The 19,859-nt window shown below is 37.7% G+C and overlaps 1 protein-coding gene across 6 annotated transcripts in view; it reads left to right on the top strand.

The window, feature by feature from the left end:
* GCN2 (protein kinase family protein) overlaps positions 1-19,478 on the top strand; it is a 124,072-nt gene extending 104,594 nt beyond the window's left edge. For 3 of the 6 annotated variants that reach the window (XM_028246306.2, XM_028246309.2, XM_028246311.2), the window contains 7 exons: positions 6,328-6,435; positions 16,674-16,759; positions 16,876-16,978; positions 17,071-17,193; positions 18,637-18,776; positions 18,916-19,062; positions 19,161-19,478. In XM_028246306.2, the coding sequence (XP_028102107.2) occupies positions 6,328-6,435; positions 16,674-16,759; positions 16,876-16,978; positions 17,071-17,193; positions 18,637-18,747 (531 nt within the window). In that variant the 3' untranslated portion in view covers positions 18,748-18,776; positions 18,916-19,062; positions 19,161-19,478. Of the gene's footprint in view, positions 1-6,327; positions 6,436-6,530; positions 6,582-16,673; positions 16,760-16,875; positions 16,979-17,070; positions 17,194-18,636; positions 18,777-18,915; positions 19,063-19,160 lie in introns of all 6 variants that reach the window. The other 3 variants (XM_028246307.2, XM_082878209.1, XM_082878210.1) reach the window with 2 other exon arrangements.
* The last annotated feature ends 381 nt before the right edge of the window (positions 19,479-19,859 follow it).

The following is a 19,859-nucleotide window of genomic DNA, read 5'->3' on the forward strand; positions in this document are numbered from 1 at the left end:
GTGATGGTCTCATTGCTCCCTACGTTTGATTCTCACCAAAATTGACATGGTATCAGAGTTGACTCTTACCCAACCACCATGGACCACCATGGACCACCATGTTTCTCCTCAGCATCATCAACCCGACGGCACCCAGGTACAGCCGAAGGCTACCCAAGCCCAGGCAACAACCATTGAGATGGTTTCGGCTTGTTTGACAGCCCTAGAGGCTATTTCAAATCTCCTCCGGCCTCGCCTAGGGCTTACAAACAACATGAGGCAGTTTCGGCTCACTCTTGATGATCAACTAGGGCTTGGCAACCTCAGACCAGTTTGTGACAACCTCTTCTCTCAGTCTTTAGCCTTTCGATCAAGCCTATGTATGTGCTGATTGGCCCATCTGGTTCATCATTCTCCGTGTTGCAAGTTTTTTTCCATACATTACTAAGTATATTCTGGTCTTTGTTATGATTGACGATACATTTTTCTAGTTTTTTGCTTTTTTCTCTTGGGTCTACATATGACCCTATTTTTCAGCCTTGGCTGATAGGATTGCTCCTTAATGGTTTGTGGTTGATTATATGTGCCTTGATTTTGGTTGTTCTTCCCTCGTCTAGTAGTAGTGATTGTTGCAGGTTGTTATTTAGATAGTAGCACATTAAGATGGCAAACATCACTAATGAATCCACCACTAGTTTCCAGCCACCTAAAGGGGAGAGTCCCATTATGACTACTACTTTAGAAAACCTCAATCCTAGCCTAAAAATCACTACTTCTTTATTTAATGGTCAGAACTATCTTGCATGGTTGAAGTGTCTGATGTCTTTTTTGAAAAGTCGAGGGAAGATGGGTTATACTGATGGGAGAATCCAAGCACCTAGCACCACTGACCATAGTTATGACCAATGGGAGATTTCAAATTCCCTGATTTTGGAGTGGCTTATTCATTCCATAGTCCTTGATATTGGTGAGGGATACGTGTCCATGGATACTGCTCAAGATATGTAGGAAGCAGTGGCCACTACAAATTCCCGCTAAGGGAATTTCTCTCAGACATTTGAGTTATGCCGCTCCATTGAGCATTCAGTGTAGGGAGAGATGACGGTACTTCAGTATTTCACTTTTCTCACTAATGGCTGGAAGTGTCTTGATCATCTCCAGGATTATAAACTCGTTTGCACCACTGATTCTGTTGGCCACCGAAAATTCATTGAATAGGAAAGGGTTTCTAAGTTTTTTAAGGGTCTCAACTTAGAGTTCGATCCGGTTCAGAGTCGTCGATGTTCACCCCACTCTTCAGGAGGCCTTTGCTTATGTGCAGAATGAATAAAGTTGTCGTTCTGCTATGCTTCCACCTGCTTCTAGAGAATGCTTTGCCTTAGTTTTTGATCCTCTAAAAGATGGAAACAATCTATCTCGTAGTTCTTTCAATCCTTCTAAGAAGGATAACCTATTCTGTGATTATTGCCGCCAGCCAAGATATACTCGTGAGACATGTTGAAAGCTCCATGGGGTTCCTTCTGGTGGTCGTGGTGATCACTCTAGTAGTCATGGGGGCTGCTTATGACGGTCTCGAGGGCATGGGTTTCATCTATGTAACCATCATACTAGTATAATTGATTCACAGGATTCCTCTTCTGTTGTTTAGCCTAGTGGTGATGTCTCTAGTATGTCATTTTCTGAGTTTGAGGAGGCTTTGCAGCATTTGCTAGATCGTTGTTCTTCTACTACTTCTATCGGTACTTCCTCCTCTTCATTTGCTCACTCAGGTGACTTAGCCTCTTCTACAAGTGTTTTTCTGTCTCACAAGTCTTTATCTTGGATTATTGATTCTGGTGCGTCTAATCACATGTTTGGGTCTTCTGATCTTTTCTTGGATTATAAGCCTTCTTCAGGTCAAGACAAAGTTAAGATTGCTAATGGTACTATTTTTTTTGTTTCTGGGAAAGGTTTAATCCATGCCACTCCTTTTCTACCATTATCTTTTGTTTTACATGTTCCAAATTTCTCTGTTAATCTTTTATCATTGAGTCAGTCTACTCGTGACTTGAATTGTAGTGTGACCTTTTTCCCTGATCATTGTCTTTTTCAAGACCTTATCACGAAGAGGACGATTGGCAGTGGTACTGTGAAACATGGTCTCTATATCCTAGATCAGGCAGACAAAGTGGCACATCATTCCATCAACTTGTGGTTGTGGCATTGGCGTCTTGAACATCCATCTTTTTATTACTTAAGCATTTGTTTCCTTCTGTTTTTACAAACAATAATGTCTTTAAGTTTAATTGTGAGTCTTGTTAACTTGGTAAACAACACAGAACTTCTTTTGCTCCAAGTTTTAATAAAAGTTTGGTACCTTTTTCGTTAGTTTATTCTGATGTTTGGGGCCCATCTCGTGTTATGCCTTTGAAAGGTCATGGATGGTTTGTCACTTTATAAATGATTTTTCTCGTACTACTTGGGTGTATCTTATGAAAAACAAAAGTGAAGTTTTTTTTTGTGTTTCACAATTTCCACCTTATGATCTGTACTCAGTTTGGTGCAGTGTTAAAAATATTCACAGTGCTTGGTTCCCATTTTTTAAAAACAGTTTTCAGAAAATTTTACACTCTTATTTTCCGTGTTTTTTTGTTTTTACTGAATTTTTTAAATATTTTATGCAATTTTTTTACTTTTTAGACACACCTAACATAAATACACCTAAAAAGTAAAAAAATTGTAAAAAAAATCTTTTAAAAATTCACTAAATACCAAAAATACAAAAAAAAATACAAGAATTTAGTACATTTTTTGTATTTTTATGTATTTCTTAATTTTTTAAAATATTTTTTCACATTTTTTACTTTTTAGACACATCTAAGTAAGGTGCATCTAAAAAAATAAAAAAAAAATGTTTAAAATTTTAAAAATATTCACTAAAAACAAAAAAACACGAAAATAAAAAAACTCAGTTTTTAAAAAACTTAATCTAGAAAACTCAAACCAAACACAGTGATTGTGATTTGATAATGGGGGTGAGTACATTGATTCTGGTTAAGCGAGCTATTTCTCCACCCACGGTATTATTCATCAGACTTCTTGCACCAACGCCCCTCAGCAAAATGGGGTTACGGAGCGCAAGAATAACCATCTTCTTGATATGGCTCATTGCATGATCTTTTCTGTGCAGGTGCCTCAGTCGTATTGGGGAGAAGTAGTTTTCACTGCTGCTTATCTCATCAATCGCTTTCCTACCCAAGTGTTGCACAAACAAGCTCCCCTTTAGGTGTTCTGAGGATCCAAGCCTGTGTTTTCCATTCCTCGTAAAATTTTTGGGTGTTTGCTTTGTCCATAATCATTCTCCTACTCATGGTAAATTGGATCCTCGTTGTATTAAATGTGTCGTTCTAGGTTACTGCTTACTCAAAAGGCTATAAATGTTATCATCCTCCATTTCATAAGTAGTTTGTGTCTATAGATATTACCTTCTTTGAGTCCCAATCCTATTTCTTGTACTCACCAATGTCCCAGTCATCCCTTCAGAGAGAGCCTTGGTGTGAAGAGATTCCTGGATCTTTATCAGTTCTTGGATCATTACCTGTGGTTGAGGACGTAGAATGTGAACCAGCTATTGTTGAAAATACAGAATCCAATTCTAATCCTAGATACTCTTGGATATTCCTGGATACAAGAAACCACTTCTAGTCCTCCACTGTTATCTCCTCTTGATGAGTGTCCATGTAACTTTGAAACCCTTGTTCTTTCTGAGTATTCTGATCTTGATATTCCTATTGCTAAACGGAAGGGTGTGAGGTCTTATACTAACATCCTGTCTTTGACTTTGTCTTCTACTCTAATTAGCAACTTTTATAGTCTCTTTGCATCCGAAGTTTCTTCTGTTAGTATACCCAATAATTTTCAAGAAGCCCTTGTTACTCCTGAGTGGAAACATGTCATGATAGAAGAGATGAGAGCACTTTGTAAGAATGGCACTTGGGCATTGGTTGAGTTATCTAAGGGCAAACGACATGTGGGATGTAATTGGGTGTATACTGTGAAGCACAAAGTGAATGGTTCAATTAAGCATTACAAGGCTTTACTTGTGGCAAAGGGATTTACTTAAGACTTATGCAATAGACTATCAAGAGACATTTGTGCCAGTTGCTAAGATGAATTTAGTCAGGGTACTTTTCTCTTTTGCTGCTAATCTGGATTGGCTACTTTACCAATTTGATGTGAAGAATGTTTTCCTACATGGTGATCTAGAAGAAGAGGTGTATATGGACATTCCTCCTGGCTTTGAAGACCTTAAAACAAAAGGTAAGGTGTGCAGCCTTCTGGAATCATTGTATGATCTCAAACAATCCCCAAGGGCTTGGTTTGAGAGGCTTACTCAAACAATGCTTAGATATAGATGCAAACAAAGCCAAGCTGATCACACTTTGTTTGTTAAACATTCCTTACATGGTAAGACTACAACTCTCATTGTATATGTAGATGACATAGTACTTACAGGAGATGATGTTGAAGAAATTCCTCAGTTGAAGGAGTATTTGGCAAGCGAGTTTGAAATCAAAGGCTTGGGGAGCTTAAAGTATTCCCTAGGGATTGAGGTTGCCTGGTCTAAGGATGGGATCTTCATCTGTCAAAGGAAATATGTGCTTGATTTGTTAAAGGAAACTGAGATACTTGGAAGCAAATCTTGTGACACACTGCTAGAGCCAAACCATAAACTTAGTGATGATAGTGGAGAAGCTCTTGTTGACTAGGGGGAGTTATTAGAGACTAGTGGGTAAGCTCACTTACCTATCCCATTCACGTCATAACATTGTTGTTGCGGTTAGTGTGGCTAATCAGTTCATGCATGTTGCTCATGAGATACACCTGGTTATAGTTATGCAGATTCTTAGATACTTAAAATCTTCACCTAGAAAGCGTCTCTATTTCTCCAAACATGATCATCTTAATACAGAAGCTTATACAGATGTTGATTGGGCAAGATTAATAACTGATAAAAGGTACATGTTGGGGTATTGTACCTTTGTTGGGGGAAATTTAGTTACTTGGAGAAGTAAAAAACAGAATATGGTAGTCAGATCTAGTGTAGAGGGAGTTTAGAGCCATGGCACAAGGTGTGTGTGAACTATTGTAGATCAAGTTACTATTGAGTGATCTGGGAATTGATCAGACAGACTCCATGCGGCTATATTATGACAATTAGGCTGCAATCAACATAACTCACAATCCAGTTCAACATGATCTGACAAAACATGTTGAGATTGATTGTCACTTCATCAAGGAGAAACTCACTAGAAACTCACTAGTGACACTATATGTACTCCTCTTCTGAAGTCTGGAGAATAGCTGGCAAATATTCTCACTGAGGGAGTTGCGAGTAAACCATTCCATGATATTCTTAGCAAGCTGAGCTGAGAGATATCTTTACAGCAGCTTGAGGGGGAGTGTTAGAATAATATCTTTGTTATTGTGTTTGATTATTCTGTTTAGCTGTCATTAGTTGTAGTTTCCTTATTTGTGCCTTGAGGTTTTATTGTACATTTCGTATTATTAATAAATAAGGGAGTGATGGTCTCATTACTTCATACGTTTGATTCTCACCAAAATTGACAAGTCAATCAATCGGACTCAAACAATGAAGAACTCCTAGTCGTAGGTCAATACTCAGACAAAGATTCATCCTGCGAACTCGAATCAGGATTTAAATCGCAATCACAATTGTCACATGAACTTCGAACTCGCAATGGTCTTCAAATCGCGATAGATCTTCAACCTTAGAGCTTGAGTTTGCTTCGAATGAGATTATGAACCAAAATGGCTTCTAGTGCTTCGAAATTGCATCCAAAATTGACATTTTAGGGTTTCGAAACTGTCGATATCCACTGAGGTCTTCGATTAGGGCTTCAAAATTGTCGATCTCCATTGAAGACTCCAGATGTTGACTCATGAAGGAAATCTATGATCAGGTCAGTTTCTTTTTCTTTTCTTTAAAAGGTGATGATCTGTGATAATTCAAATAATAGGACCTAATTGTTGAAGCTCTGATACCAAATGATGATGGGCCCAATCAAGAACATCATAGAGAATTTACAGAGAGAAATATCTCAATCAATCAATGTTCAATATCTAAAAGTTGGTTACAAAGTGGTAATGCCTCTTCTAGATATAGGCTACAATTTCCCTCCACTAACTATCACATCCTATGCACTTGATATCCTACATCACAACCTGTAAATTGCTAAATAATTTCCCTTTTTTCATCAAATAAGATTTTCATAACGGATATTTATCAAAATAAAAATGAAATTGTTAAAAATGGTTCATGATCAAGATGATTTTTTCTTGCTGCAGATATATTTAAGGAAGGAGAACAATCCTGCCTCACTCATGGAAGGAACATTGCTTGCTGTTGGTGGTCGGTATGACTATCTGCTTCATCAAATGTCGGCTTGTGACTATGTAAGTTAAATTTCATAGCTTGGTTGCAGAGACACAACCTTCGTGCACGTGTATTCTTTAATTTCTGTTGTTCATTTATGGTGATATTTTTGTAGATGTACAAACTCATAGCACTATCTGATGGCACAACCCTTAATTAACTGAAGGTCCATTTCTTGCTTTGGAAGCCCATGGGTTCATTGAGCGGACTGAAGACATTTTGGTCCAATTAATTTAATTGGCATATTATTATTTAGTTAAATGATTACTAGTTAGGAGATTTTTTTATTACATTTCCAATTAATATTAAGGTTAGTTTCCTATTTAATTATGATTTTTTGGCCTAAATATGTTGGGTTTTGCTACCTATTATTCAGATATGGTTATGATAATATTGTGAGAATTAGGTTGTGGCCACTGTGTGTTTTTCTTTCTCTTTTCCTACTATGGTCTACATCAATTTGGTATCAAAGCTCAAGTTCTGATCCCCTCTCTCTTTTGCTCCCTCTTTCATGGAGAGGGAGAAGGAAGAAAGTGAAAGGAGAAAAAACACAAGGGCCACAACCCTAATCACAAGGCTTTGTTAATCTAAAATCTGAATAATACAATGAAAAATCTTAATATTTATAGAACATGAACCCTAAATAATATATAACAGTAAATCCTAAAAAAGAAACTAGAGTCCCTAATGAAATAAGAAACCAAATATGATACACTCCTAATTAAACTATAATTAAAAATGAAATACTAAAATAAATAAAATACTAAATACTCAAGATATAAAATGAGGAAAGTGAAACAAAAAATTCAGACAAAAATTCCCACAAGAATGATGTGATAGTGGCATTTTGGAAATAGTAAATCACTTTAATGGGCTTTTTGATTTGAAATGAATGGATACAAATCTGCCATGTCATTCTATATGGATTTTTTATACAAAATTTCTGTATGTACATTACTCATAAATTTATAAAATTGTTATTAAAATCTCCATGCCAAAATTAGTGCATACATATTTCTCTTCATTCTCCGTGACTAAGAAAAAGAACTCATCCATGCCAATGAATCAAATACATCGAAAATTCTAGTTGCTTGATCTTCTTCTCTTTCTAGCTAATCTCTATGGTTAGGCAATTGACGAGGTTCACCAAACATGAATTGAATGTTAAATATAGTAACTATATATTCTGTTTATTATACATATCATATTATATTCATTATCATATTTAGGATTACCATACTTAGGTTTCTCTCCTTCTATATAAAGGAATCTTTTATATATTGTTACATAATTATTCAACACAACATTCAATATAATACAAATTTCTTTCTCTCTTAGATATTGTAACATGGTATCAGAGCTATAGGTTAAGCTCTTGGTGTTCTTCGCCTTATCGGCGGGCGACAACCTTGGCTTAGCAACCCACCGGACCTTAACCCCTTCCATTGCCATATTTTTCTATCAGTATCATTTCGTAGTGATCTTTTCCTTTGTCCGCTAGTTTATTCCTATCCTAGATATCTTTATCATATTTGTTTTTTACTCGTAATATATATATATATATATATATATTTTGTGTTTCTGCTCCACTTTATCTTTCCCTCTGTTTCAACTTCAAATAAATTTCTATCTTCAAACCTATTTGAGTTTTGGGGGGTTTATAATACTTATATCATGGTGAGCACGGTGATATAACATGTAAACCACCAAACCCGCCCCGTCTGGCGCACAACCCAAGTCGCCCCCTCTAGCGCACCATCCAAGTCACCCCTTGGCGTACTGCCTAAGCTACCCCCTCTGATGCACAATCCAAGCCGCCCCCTCTGGCGCACCATCTAAATCGTCCCTTGGCACACCTTCTAATAAGTCGCCCCCTGACGCACTTAGTTATCTGTTGCCATCATCATTCAACACCACGTCATAAGTTCTGTGTGTGCCACGCTTGTTGGTTTAACATCCAATCTCTACAACGGTCTGGCATGAACCCGTGAACTGTCTCGACATTGATTCCGGTCAGTTCTTACAACGGTCTGGCATGACCTTAAGTTGTCCTGGCATTAATTCCGACTAGTTCTAACAATGGTCCAACATGACCATAAATGGTCTTTTGGCATTTGCTCCGACCTCTGATCTATCTCAAGTGTCTTTGCGCTCCCATTCGGACTTTGCAATCTATTTGGCTTTTATTTTGTTTTATTTTAATTTCATTCCATGTTTTAATTTCTCTCTCCAAATTCAAGTTGTTATCCCTACTTGAGGTTTTTTTTTTTTTTTTTTTTTTTTTTTTGGGGGGGGGGGGGGAGGGGTGTGTTAAATATAGTAACTATATATTCTGTCTATTATACATATCATACTATATTCATTACCATATTTAGGATTCCGTACTTAGGTTTCTCTCCTTCTATATAAAAGAGCCTTGTATATATTGTTACATAATTATTCAACACAACATTCAGTATAATACAAATTTCTTTCTCTCTTAGATATTGTGACATTGAATACGTGAATGAAATTTTCAATACCAATAAATCAATCTTGCCTAACTCGATCAAAAAGTCAGCTGATGGATGTCTTGTTAGTAGGAACCACGTTGTGTGGAGGATTTGCTTGCGTTAAACAGCTTCTTGAACTTATAATTTTATTTTATTTTTGTTTTTTTGCAAAATTATATCACTTTCCTTACACTTCGAAACTGTTTGATCAACAATTTTCACTTGATCTTCATAATCTCTTTGAGGAATTTTTGAAGCATCTCCTAAAACATAAGCTAACAATTTGTTCAAAGTTGCTTTGATCTGAATCATCTGTTCTAGTACTTAATCCTGATATTTTTGTGTGTGTGTGTGTGTTTTTTTTTTTTGTTATTGAGAAAAGATTGCAAACTCTGAATTAACTCCGAATAGGTCATGATGATGATAATAAATATAAAACAAAGGGAATAAATAGAATTCAAACTGTGTCTTTTTTCTTTTTGGATGGTTCGCAAATTGGGCCGGTTTGGTACTGCTTGTGCTTAAGTGTTGCCGGATTAGACTTGGTTACCGAATGTGTTCAAATTATCTGCTGAATTATTTGGTTTAACTATATTCCTATTTGGTCTGTGGAGGTTTGAGTTTGATTGAAGTTGAACGTTAGTTCTAACTGATTGAAAACTTTATATTCTAACACCAAGGGGTTGGCCTGGTAGCAAGACCTTTGGTCTCGGGGGTGTGTTTCCTCCAAGGTTTGGGGATTGAAACCTCATAGGTGCTAACAATTCCTTGGGGCCTAATTAACCATGGTGTACTTGCAAGAAACTCCTTACCGAGGGCCTGTGATTAGTCGGGGCTTTGATCTAGACACCCCGGTGCCAATTAAAAAAAAAAAAAAAAAAAACTTAATATTCTATTTGAGTGGGGCTTAATGGGTTCTGGCTTAGATTTTTGGGACAGGTTGTGAGGTAACCGGACTCTGGATATTTTAGTGGGCTGGACTGGCCTAAGTTGATGGGTTATGGTTTAGGTATGTTGGTTAGGAAACTGGGTTAAGTCTGGGGTTAATATAACCATTTTTTTTTCTTTTTGATGCACGGCCTTATTGTTGTCCTTACTGCTGGACACAATGACAGAAGCCCTTGGCTCAAGCAATGAGAGTAAACACAAGGGAACATTGTCAACATACACCGATGAAGAGGGTACAACTAGATGGCAAGCAAAACGATCAACACTGACAAAGGTGTGAACATTTTGGCTATGTCACTGTTTTGCTTCTTTTTTTCAAGATGTGTTGCAATGTGACAGAGATGTTTGGTGCCTCCAGTGGTGCTGCAAGAGGACGGTTGTGACTCGATTGAGAGAGGGATGAGTTATCGTTGATAATGATGCTACAAAGTGATGATGGGTGAAGTTGTAGCGATGATGGACTGGCGATGAAAGGCAGTGATGTCAAAGAAAGCAATGTGATGATATCGTTAATGGTGAAGATGGTTTGCATCGGTGTGGGCATATTAAGAAGGTAATCATCCAATTGAACAAAACAGTGGGTCAAAATTAGACTTTGATACCAAAATTGATGTAGAACAGCGGGTGTAGCTCCACCTTGTGGTAGATGTGGTGCTAGTACCTCTTCAAATGGAGGAAGAAATAAAGAAAAAGACCCATGTGCACACTCCAAAGGACACATTTACACATAGTGAAAAGATTGTGGATCCCAATAGTGGCATACTTCTTGACATGTCACCTTGTACTATTTGTAGTCATTCTCAATCTTCATACAGAGTAATACTAGACCCAGTGTTTTTAATTGTCAATATTTTACACGTCTTTCTCAGTACTGCTTCTCACCAAAAATAATGTGACTATTAAGTCAGTTGATGTGGTTGAGAAAGAAAGCACTACGGAGGTAAGTTGTTGATCATGTTGAACCTGAGTCCGATGATGATCTCTTTAATGGTTTGATTGGGCTTTTAATGAACAAGGCATACAGGCACCCGAAAAGCTACAAAGATAATATTCTTCATATGAGGGTGAATTGCGGTGAACAAGTGTGCTTTTTAGTGATTGATAATGCGAGTTGCACTAATGTTGAAAGTTGAACCACTTGTTGACCCTTATCACGTGGTATGGATCACCAATACCAAACTTAAGGTCGACAACAAATGCATGATGTGACATTCAATATTGGCAAGCTCAAAGAACCAGTAATGTGTGATGTTCTTCCCTTTAAGCTCCATACATGGATTTTGGATCCTAATGTCAGACAAGTTGGATGTGCCAACACTTATTCTTGGGTTAATTAAACTTTTACCCCTAAACTTTCAACTGGATTCCACTTTAATTCTTAAACTTTTAATTGCAACAATTTAATCCTCAGACTTTGTGCCAAGTGTGAATGTAGCCTTCCCCTCAAGTTGTTATATTTTTGGCAGAAGTCCCTCACATGCTCTAAAGGGAATCTCTCAAGAACAATGGCTTCTCTCATTTCATTTCGTGGTTCACATTTCTCAAGAAGCCCTTTGCATGGGAGAACCCAACAAATGTCTTCTTCCATTCTTTGCCAATATGGGATTTTTTATATGCCTTATTAACCCACCTTTGCCTTCGACGGTGGGGCTTCAGCTTGAGACTAGCTCCTATTCTACACATCTTCCCGTAAAAAATTCACCAAAAGATTAAAAATAGATACACAAAAAAGAATTGTAAATAAACATTGAATGTAAGTAATCAAAGAATGCGCAATATTTGTGCTTTGTGGTGAATTTTAAAAATAACCATAAAATCTAGGACAATTGATGACTAGTGCCTATTGGGCAATGTTTAGGGTCGGGATTGAGGTGAAAAGTATCTTGTAAAATAGGTGAAGAAGTTAAAAATATTTTGAATTCAATGAAAGTGTTTAGATTTCAATAAGAAGTGTATTATTCTTTATGTTTTTTGTATTTTCGTTTTCCTTAGGGACAGTTGTTAGCAAGACCCAATATCTAGAAAGTAGAATTATAACAAGTACATAAAATAGGTACACACACGTATGTAATTCTCATGGCCAATCTCAAGAGGTACCATCGAAATTTACAAATATGGGAAAGTTTGCTCCAAATCATCATAATTGTCACAACCAATTGAAAACCCAACACAAAATCATTGTTTTCAAGATGAAAAATGAGAGAGAGAGAGAGAGAGAGAGAGAGAGAGAGAGAGAGAGAGAGAGAGAGAGAGAGTCCAACAGTCGCAACATGTCTTCCATCACTGATGGACCTCTTTTTGAGTCTCGTTCTCTCTTTTTGTTTTACTTTTCCTTGTATTCCTTTCATGTTTTCACCCTCAATACCTTAGTCCACAAAATTTGGTGGCACAAAGATTTTATTTTCCAAAGAATGACCCTCAGAGAACCTCACATGAAGAGCTTGTGAGGACTTTTATAAAAAAATGTAACTTGACACTCACCCCAAAGTTTGAGGGTTAACTTGTTGCAATTGAAAGTTTAGGACTAAAGTAGAATACGTGTGAAAGTTATGGGGTTAAAAGTGTAATTAACCCTTTATTCTTTTATTAGCTCGACGAAATATGCTCTTACTCGTAACACCGATTCGAAAGCCTTTAAATTGAAAAAGGATTCATTGTTGATTCAGCGTGTTTCTCCATCAGATGGGATTCTTGGACATGCTCCTAACTCAACAGAGTCAAGTTCTTTCAGCTGAGGAGAATCGACGGTGCAACCTTTAATTGGTTGGAGACCCATTACACGCTTTGGAAGCCTAGGGTGTGTCACATATTTTTGAGTAGAACTCACCCCAAAAGCTAGCTGTCAAGGTGAGGGTGCCCTCATTCTTATATGCTTAATATTACTTTATGTAAAAATTAATGTTTTATTGATTGATTGATTGTTAATTACAAATGGCGAGGGGCTCCTTATATAGGAGATGTAGTGGAGTAGGTGGTAGTGGTAGGTGTGTAATAGGTGGTAGTAGGTGGTGGTAGGTATGTTTTATTGATTGATTGATTGTTAATTACAAATGGCGAGGGGCTCCTTATATAGGAGATGTAGTGGAGTAGGTGGTAGTAGGTGGTAGTGGTAGGTGTGTAATAGGTGGTAGTAGGTGGTGGTAGGTGTAGTAGGTGGAGTAGGTGATGGTAGGTTTTAACAGCCCCCCGCAAACTCAAGGGGGATAGGAACTAACCTACTTGAGTTTGGAGAGAGTAACAAAACAAGAAAATAATCTGAAAAATAAAAAATGGATAGGAGACACTGTATGGTCGTGTCAGACCGTTGTAGAAGACTGTATGTTTATGGCAGACTGATGTAGAAGACACTGGCTCGTGTTGGACTGATGTAGAAGACAGTTTATGGGTCATGTCGGACCGTTGTAGCAGACAATGTTGTGACAGTTGTTGTGACAGTTTACGGAGTCTTGCTGGACCCTTGTAGAAACTAACCGGAATCAATGTTGGGACAGTTTACAAAGTCTTGTCGGACCCATGAAGGAGCTAACCGGAATCAATGTCGGGACAGTTTACAGAGTCTTGCCGGACCCATGTAAAAGCTAACCGGAATCAATGTCGGGACAGTTTACAGAGTCTTGTCGGACCCATGAAGGAGCTAACCGGAATCAATGTCGGGACAGTTTACAGAGTCTTGTCGGACCCTTAAAAGTCGCACCCTCAAAAGGTGTGCCCAATCTATCAAAAGGCGTGCCATCAAAAGGCGTGCCCAATCCATAAAAAGGCGTGCCATCAAAAGGCGAGCCCAAGTCATAAAAAGATGTGCCGGACATGATGGCGAGGCGCGTCACCACATTGGCTTGCGCGCCCGTTTTGTCGTCTGGCGTCAAGTGGCGCGCGATGCGCGGATCGGCCCTGGCTATTTAAACCAAGGTTGAGGCGGAGGCTGTGCAAACCAGTCTGAAACCGCTGAACATTTTCATTCTGAAATATCTGAATATTTGCATTCTGAAACATCTGAACAATGGCCTCTTCTTCCCGTTCAGCTACCCAGAATATGGCCTCTTCGTCCCGTGGTCTGCTCACTCTCTTTCCCGACCTCAACGAGTCAACAAGAGAGATAACTGGTGCGGTGGCCAGTGAACCTCAACCAAGCGCCTCTGGTTTTGCTCCGTTGAACTTTTCGATGCGGTCGGTGGAGCAAAAAATGGCGGTGCAAACTGATATTGAGGCCAATCAGTATACTTTGAAGTCATGTGTGGAGACCATGACGGCGGTCACAAACTTGTCGCACCGGCTGCAGAGTAGGACAAATGAAGTGCAGCAGTTAAACGCCCAACTGGCTTTGCTCCAGCGCATGTATAAGGATGCGCGAGCAGAGATATGTATGCTGAAAACGGAAAACAAGGAGCTGAAGCGGAAGGCCACCGTGATGTTCCGATTTGGAGATCCGCCATATGCTGCAGTGGAGGAGCAGAGAGGAGGCAACTTGCTTGGTGGTCTAGGAAGCACGGAGGCAACACCGTCAAGGGCCGTCCAGGACGGAGGCAAGAAAAAGAGACCAGCGGCAGAGTAGAGAAGAAAAAAAAAAATCTCGTCGGTGGATGTGGTTGTTTTGTTTGTTTGGTTGTTTTTTTTTTTTTTTTTTTTTTTTGTGTGTGTAAAAGTGTGATCGGGGTTGTTCCCTGAGATAAATAAAATATGATTGGTTGTGCAAATTTGTAAATGGTTTGCAATGGTGTTTGGTATTTTTTTATTTTTTTATTTTTTTTTATGTTTTAATAAGAATAATAATAATAATAATAATAATAATAATAATAATAAAAATAAATAGGTATCATGGAGTGGGCGGTGATAAAAATATGATTTAGAAAAAAAGAGGAAGGTGGTGGAATGATCGGTCAAAAAGTAGAATAAAAGAGAAAAAAAAAAAAGGTGCACATGAGTTGGTATGTCAAAAAGTAGAATAAAAACAAAAGTGCACATGGGTTGGAAAGTAACATGACCTCGTCAATTATTTGTCCATAACCAGTTCCTTTCTCCTTAAACCAGTATGGGATTTTTCTCTTGGTAAATATGATGTTATCATCGGGGAGACCCGGCAAAGCAAATGTCTCTGTAGCATAGAACAAGAACCTGGGAATGCCGAGGCGAGCACCAAGGTCGGCAGTCCAGGGATGGAACATGTCGCTGACGATGCAATCAGGGCGGCGTCGTTTGAAATGATCGCCGATGACCTGCGATTTTGGACGCCGATCACGAGGTTGAGATTTTCCGGCGAGGAAAAGAAGCAGAAGCTTCCGAGATCGCAGGATTCGCCTCTGATGGTGACGACGTAGGCGAATCGGACGGCGATGATGAGAACACCGAAGACAAAGAGTCGAACCAGAATGTTCCTCAGTAAGCTTGGCTTAGACTCCATAGCTCTCTGTATATACTAAATCTAGAGAGAGGGAGAGAGAGCCGTGGGTCTCCTTGGTTTGATGCCAGGAGAGTGTAAAAGAAATTGAGAGAGAGATGTGGAATTTGTGGCAGCGGAGTGAAGGAATGTGTGGAGGTCCAGCGGGCGGCCAAGGCGAGGCTGCCGCCCGCCGGTGAAGCAGAATTACTAGCTTCTTAATCTTACTCTGATACCATGTAAAAATTAATGTTTTATTGATTGATTGATTGTTAATTACAAATGGCGAGGGGCTCCTTATATAGGAGATGTAGTGGAGTAGGTGGTAGTAGGTGGTAGTGGTAGGTGTGTAATAGGTGGTAGTAGGTGGTGGTAGGTGTAGTAGGTGGAGTAGGTGATGGTAGGTTTTAACACTTTAGTACTCAGGCAGCATGCTCACTAGGCAACACCTGCGGCATGCAAGCGAGGAACACACACCCTGTTTCCATGTTATGTGGTCTTGGATAGAACTCACCCCAAAAGTTAGTTGTTAAGGTGAGGTTGCCCTCAGACTTATATGCTTACTATTACTTTACTACTCAGGCGATGTGGGACTTCGCTTCACAGGGTAAAACCCATGTCTTGTTATTATTATTATTATTTAGTTAGGATTTAAATAATTATTAGTTAGGATATTTTTTATTATGTTTCCAAATAATATTAAGGTTAGTTTCATATTTTAGTTAGGTTTTTTGGCCTATAAATATTGGGTTTGCCATTTATTATTTGGATTTGGTTTTAATGATACGGTAAGAATTAGGCTGTGTGGCCACTTTGTGTGTTTTCTCTCTCTTTTCCTACTGGGTTCTACTTCATTATCAACACGTGAATTTAATTATGTTACTTTTTTGCAACCACTGAGGCTCTACTTCAGCAGCTGAGGTTGTAACTGCAGCCGATGCCACATTCCAATGGGCATTTCATGTTTGTTATTTGAATACATGATGCCAATATTTGAATGAATAAAATTATTCCTAGGAGGCATGATGCTTATATTCGAATGCAGGACCTTCTTTTGTTTTTGACAAAGGAAGAATGCTTACTCTAATTGTCCAGAAATTTGTTTTCTCCAATTGATACTTACAATGGCTTAACAGATGACTATATAGGTCCTTAAAACAAAGTACTTTTCTTTTCTGTATTTTTTCTTGTGTTTTATGGAACATTTCTTTTTTGGGTTGTCCTGATTGAAGAATAATTTTCAGGGGTTACTGGTACTTTCCTTCTGTGTCTGTTTGAATTTAATAACTATTATATGAAACCAATATGTTCTGGTTTGTATTTTATATAATAAAAAAAATCCGTGAACTCCTATCATTTGCAGCATTCATTATGAATTTCGGCATTATCTTTTTCGCTGACATTACCATGTTTCTGATGACTATTTCTGCTTTGCTGTTACCAGAATTCAAATCTTCCCGGTGCAGTAGGGGTTAGCATTGCTCTAGAGACAATAATTCAGCATTCTTCTGTAGATATCAGACCTTTTAGGTGCAAACTTATTTGCATATTTTGCATTATTTTTTTTTTCATGACGCTGAAAATTCTATGGCCATAATATTTCCTTATAAGCAATTTCCCTGATGTTAGTGTACTGACTAGTGCAGATATGATGTCAGCATTAGTGTACTAATTTGTTCTAGGGGAGGTGGTGGTTTACTGAAAGAGCGCATGGAACTAGTTGCTGAGCTGTGGGGGGAGAATATCAAGGTTGGTGGTTGAATTTCTAACTATCTTGTTCTGCAATCTTCGAATGAGTCACAATGTGAATTTCTTACATGCTAAGTGAATATTTCTATCAGGCTGAGTTTGTCCCCATGCCTGATCCAAGCCTAACAGAACAGTACGAATATGCAAATGAGCATGATATTAAATGTCTTGTCATCATAACAGACACCGGTGTCTCTCAGAAAGGTTCAGTCAAGGTAGTACTACTAATCTAAGTTCATTTGTGTTGCTTTTTAAACGATATATGTTATTAATGCATTGTCTATTTAACTTTACTAAGATGATACTAACAGGGTGCCTATGAGTTTCGAACGGAAATGCCAATATCATCTTTATCTATTGTGTTTCAAACTCCGTGTACTTCATTGTTTATTACTTAAAGTTCAATAATTCTACTTTATGACGCTGTCTTTTTCTTTTTTCTGGCTTATTCCAACTGATTTATATCATGCCAAAGGAGATCCACCTTGATATAAAGAATTCAGAGGAGGAAATGAATACAGAATACATCCTCTTATTCTCGTTACTAATTTTAATTTTAAGAACAATCTACCGTTCGTGCTTAAAATTATAAAAATAAAATAAAATTGTAACACAGTCATTGAAAATGAAATGAGAGATGAGCATGTAGCATTTCATCCTTCAGTGGGTTTTGGTTCGCACATTACAAGTTTTTGAGCTTTCCTAAATAATAAAATCATAAAAATTGAAGGAAAACTATATTGATTAGAAAAGAAAAAAATATATATATATATTGCATATCATACAACAAACCTTTATCAGTTTGGTTTGTTGGGTGGCTGCAAGAATACTTTTCGTTCATTCAACATTAACTGGAGCCATGTTATATTCATGGCATTACTTTGTTATTTTGAAATATTATGTTTTTAGGGAGTAAACTCCAAAGTCACACATCAGAAGTGATGAACAAGCTTTAAAAAGTTTATTTATTTATTTTTCTAAATGGTGAGAAATTTTATGAAGGGAAAAAAAATAAAATTACAAGACATACCCTGATACATGGAAAAAATACCGAACACAATAAATCTATGACCCTAAACATTACTAAAACATGAAAGCATAGATAGAGCAACTATTTCAAATGGAAAAACATTAGCATTTGTAGGATTTATAGATCTGAATTGAGAAGTTTTAACACATATCATTCCTAATTTGATCAAGCAACAAACTTGGAGTTCTTTGGAGCCTACAAAAAGTCTTATTGTTTCATGCTTTCCATAAGTAATAAATAATGGCTTCCCAAGCAATTTTTGTAGCACTGTTACTAAAATTCTTCCCACTTCATTTGCCAACAAGCCAATTAACTTCTTGCATCCAAGGCCGGTGAGGCTTTGAAATATGAGACGAGAAAAAGAGGTGCTGGAGATCTTCATCCATATTTCAAGCTTATTAAGATTCTGCAATTAATCCTGGTTTTGCTACTCAATCTTTTAGATGCACCCTTAATAGGGAAGTTTTAAAGCCCTGATAAAAGCTTCCACAAACCCACTTCCAAATTGGATTCACTTGGAAGCAAATACTGGTCTTCGTTGCTTTGCCTTTTCCAGTTCAATTTCCCTGTGTGCTTCAGAGCTGATCCTGTGGAGATATATTACAAAATTGATTGTTTCTTTGTGCAGGTTCGTCATCTTGAGCTGAAGAAGGAGAAGGAAGTTGACACAGAAAACCTTGTTAAGTTTCTATTAGAGGCGATAGAGACACAATTTAGAAATCCAGCGATTTGGAACTAGGCCAGTTACTTTGAAGCATTGTTTCTCAGGTTTGCTCTAGCCACTGCATGGTCTATAAATTTGAAGAACTTTATGAACATGTATTTATTGAATTTGATGGAGAGGTCTTTAAGATTCAAAAATAATGTAACCATAATTCTTTGGTTCCAAAATTTATTTATATTTCAGTGCAGGGAAGGCCTTTTGATTCACTTTGGACCACATTCCAACCCTTACGCACATCCCTAGCCTTCGCAAAGCCTTTTCAGTCAACTTTAAACCTGTATCGGCATGTACTCTGTTGATATTTTGATAATCGATCCATTGGGTTGACTGGTATGACTGCTGTCGATGTTAATGCTTTCTGTCATTTGCTTTTGTGCAATTATATTTCTCAATCTTCAATCTTTGGTTCTACTTACAACTATTTGCAGATTATGGTCCCTTCAAATGGCTCTCTTTTCCAAGCCTGCAACACTCAAGATATGGGCATGCATTTTTTAGATAGGTGAAGAAAATCGGACAACAATTTTTGGGCCTTAATTTCTGTATAGTTTTGCCTTTTTACTTCATACGGTGTAAATATGCATCAGAATAGTTAAATCTTCCTGTGGAGTACAAAAATGGCCAGTACTTTGTCAATTGGAGGGTTATTATTTTTGCTTCCATTTTAGTACTGTACTTGTATATAACAATTTGTTCGACCAAAAATGTAAGAATTTGCATTTTAATGTTAGTCGTTTTTGTTGTAATCAGCAGGGCATATGAAGATTAAGTGGAGATGGCAAAATATTTCAGGATAATTTGTTGAGACAATTCAGACTACTCTTTTAGATGTTGAAATATTACCTTGTAATTTTTTACCACGTCCCTTTTCGAAGTGCGGATTGGACATTGTTCCATTCCATACATTTATTTTCCTCTGTTAAATTGAGCTCACTTGCTGGGAATCAAGGAGCCTACCAACACAGCAATCACCGGCCCAATCTTTTTTTGTAGAAACTTTACCAACACAGCAATCACCGGCCCAATCTTTTTTTGTAGAAACTTCATAGTCCACAAGCTTAACACTAGGGCCCAACAGACATTATTGGAATTCATACCTGCTTGCAAGCTTAAGCCGATAAGAGTAT

Source organism: Camellia sinensis, chromosome 7, assembly GCF_055761805.1.
Source record: "Camellia sinensis isolate YWXY chromosome 7, ASM5576180v1, whole genome shotgun sequence".
NCBI lineage: Eukaryota > Viridiplantae > Streptophyta > Magnoliopsida > Ericales > Theaceae > Camellia > Camellia sinensis.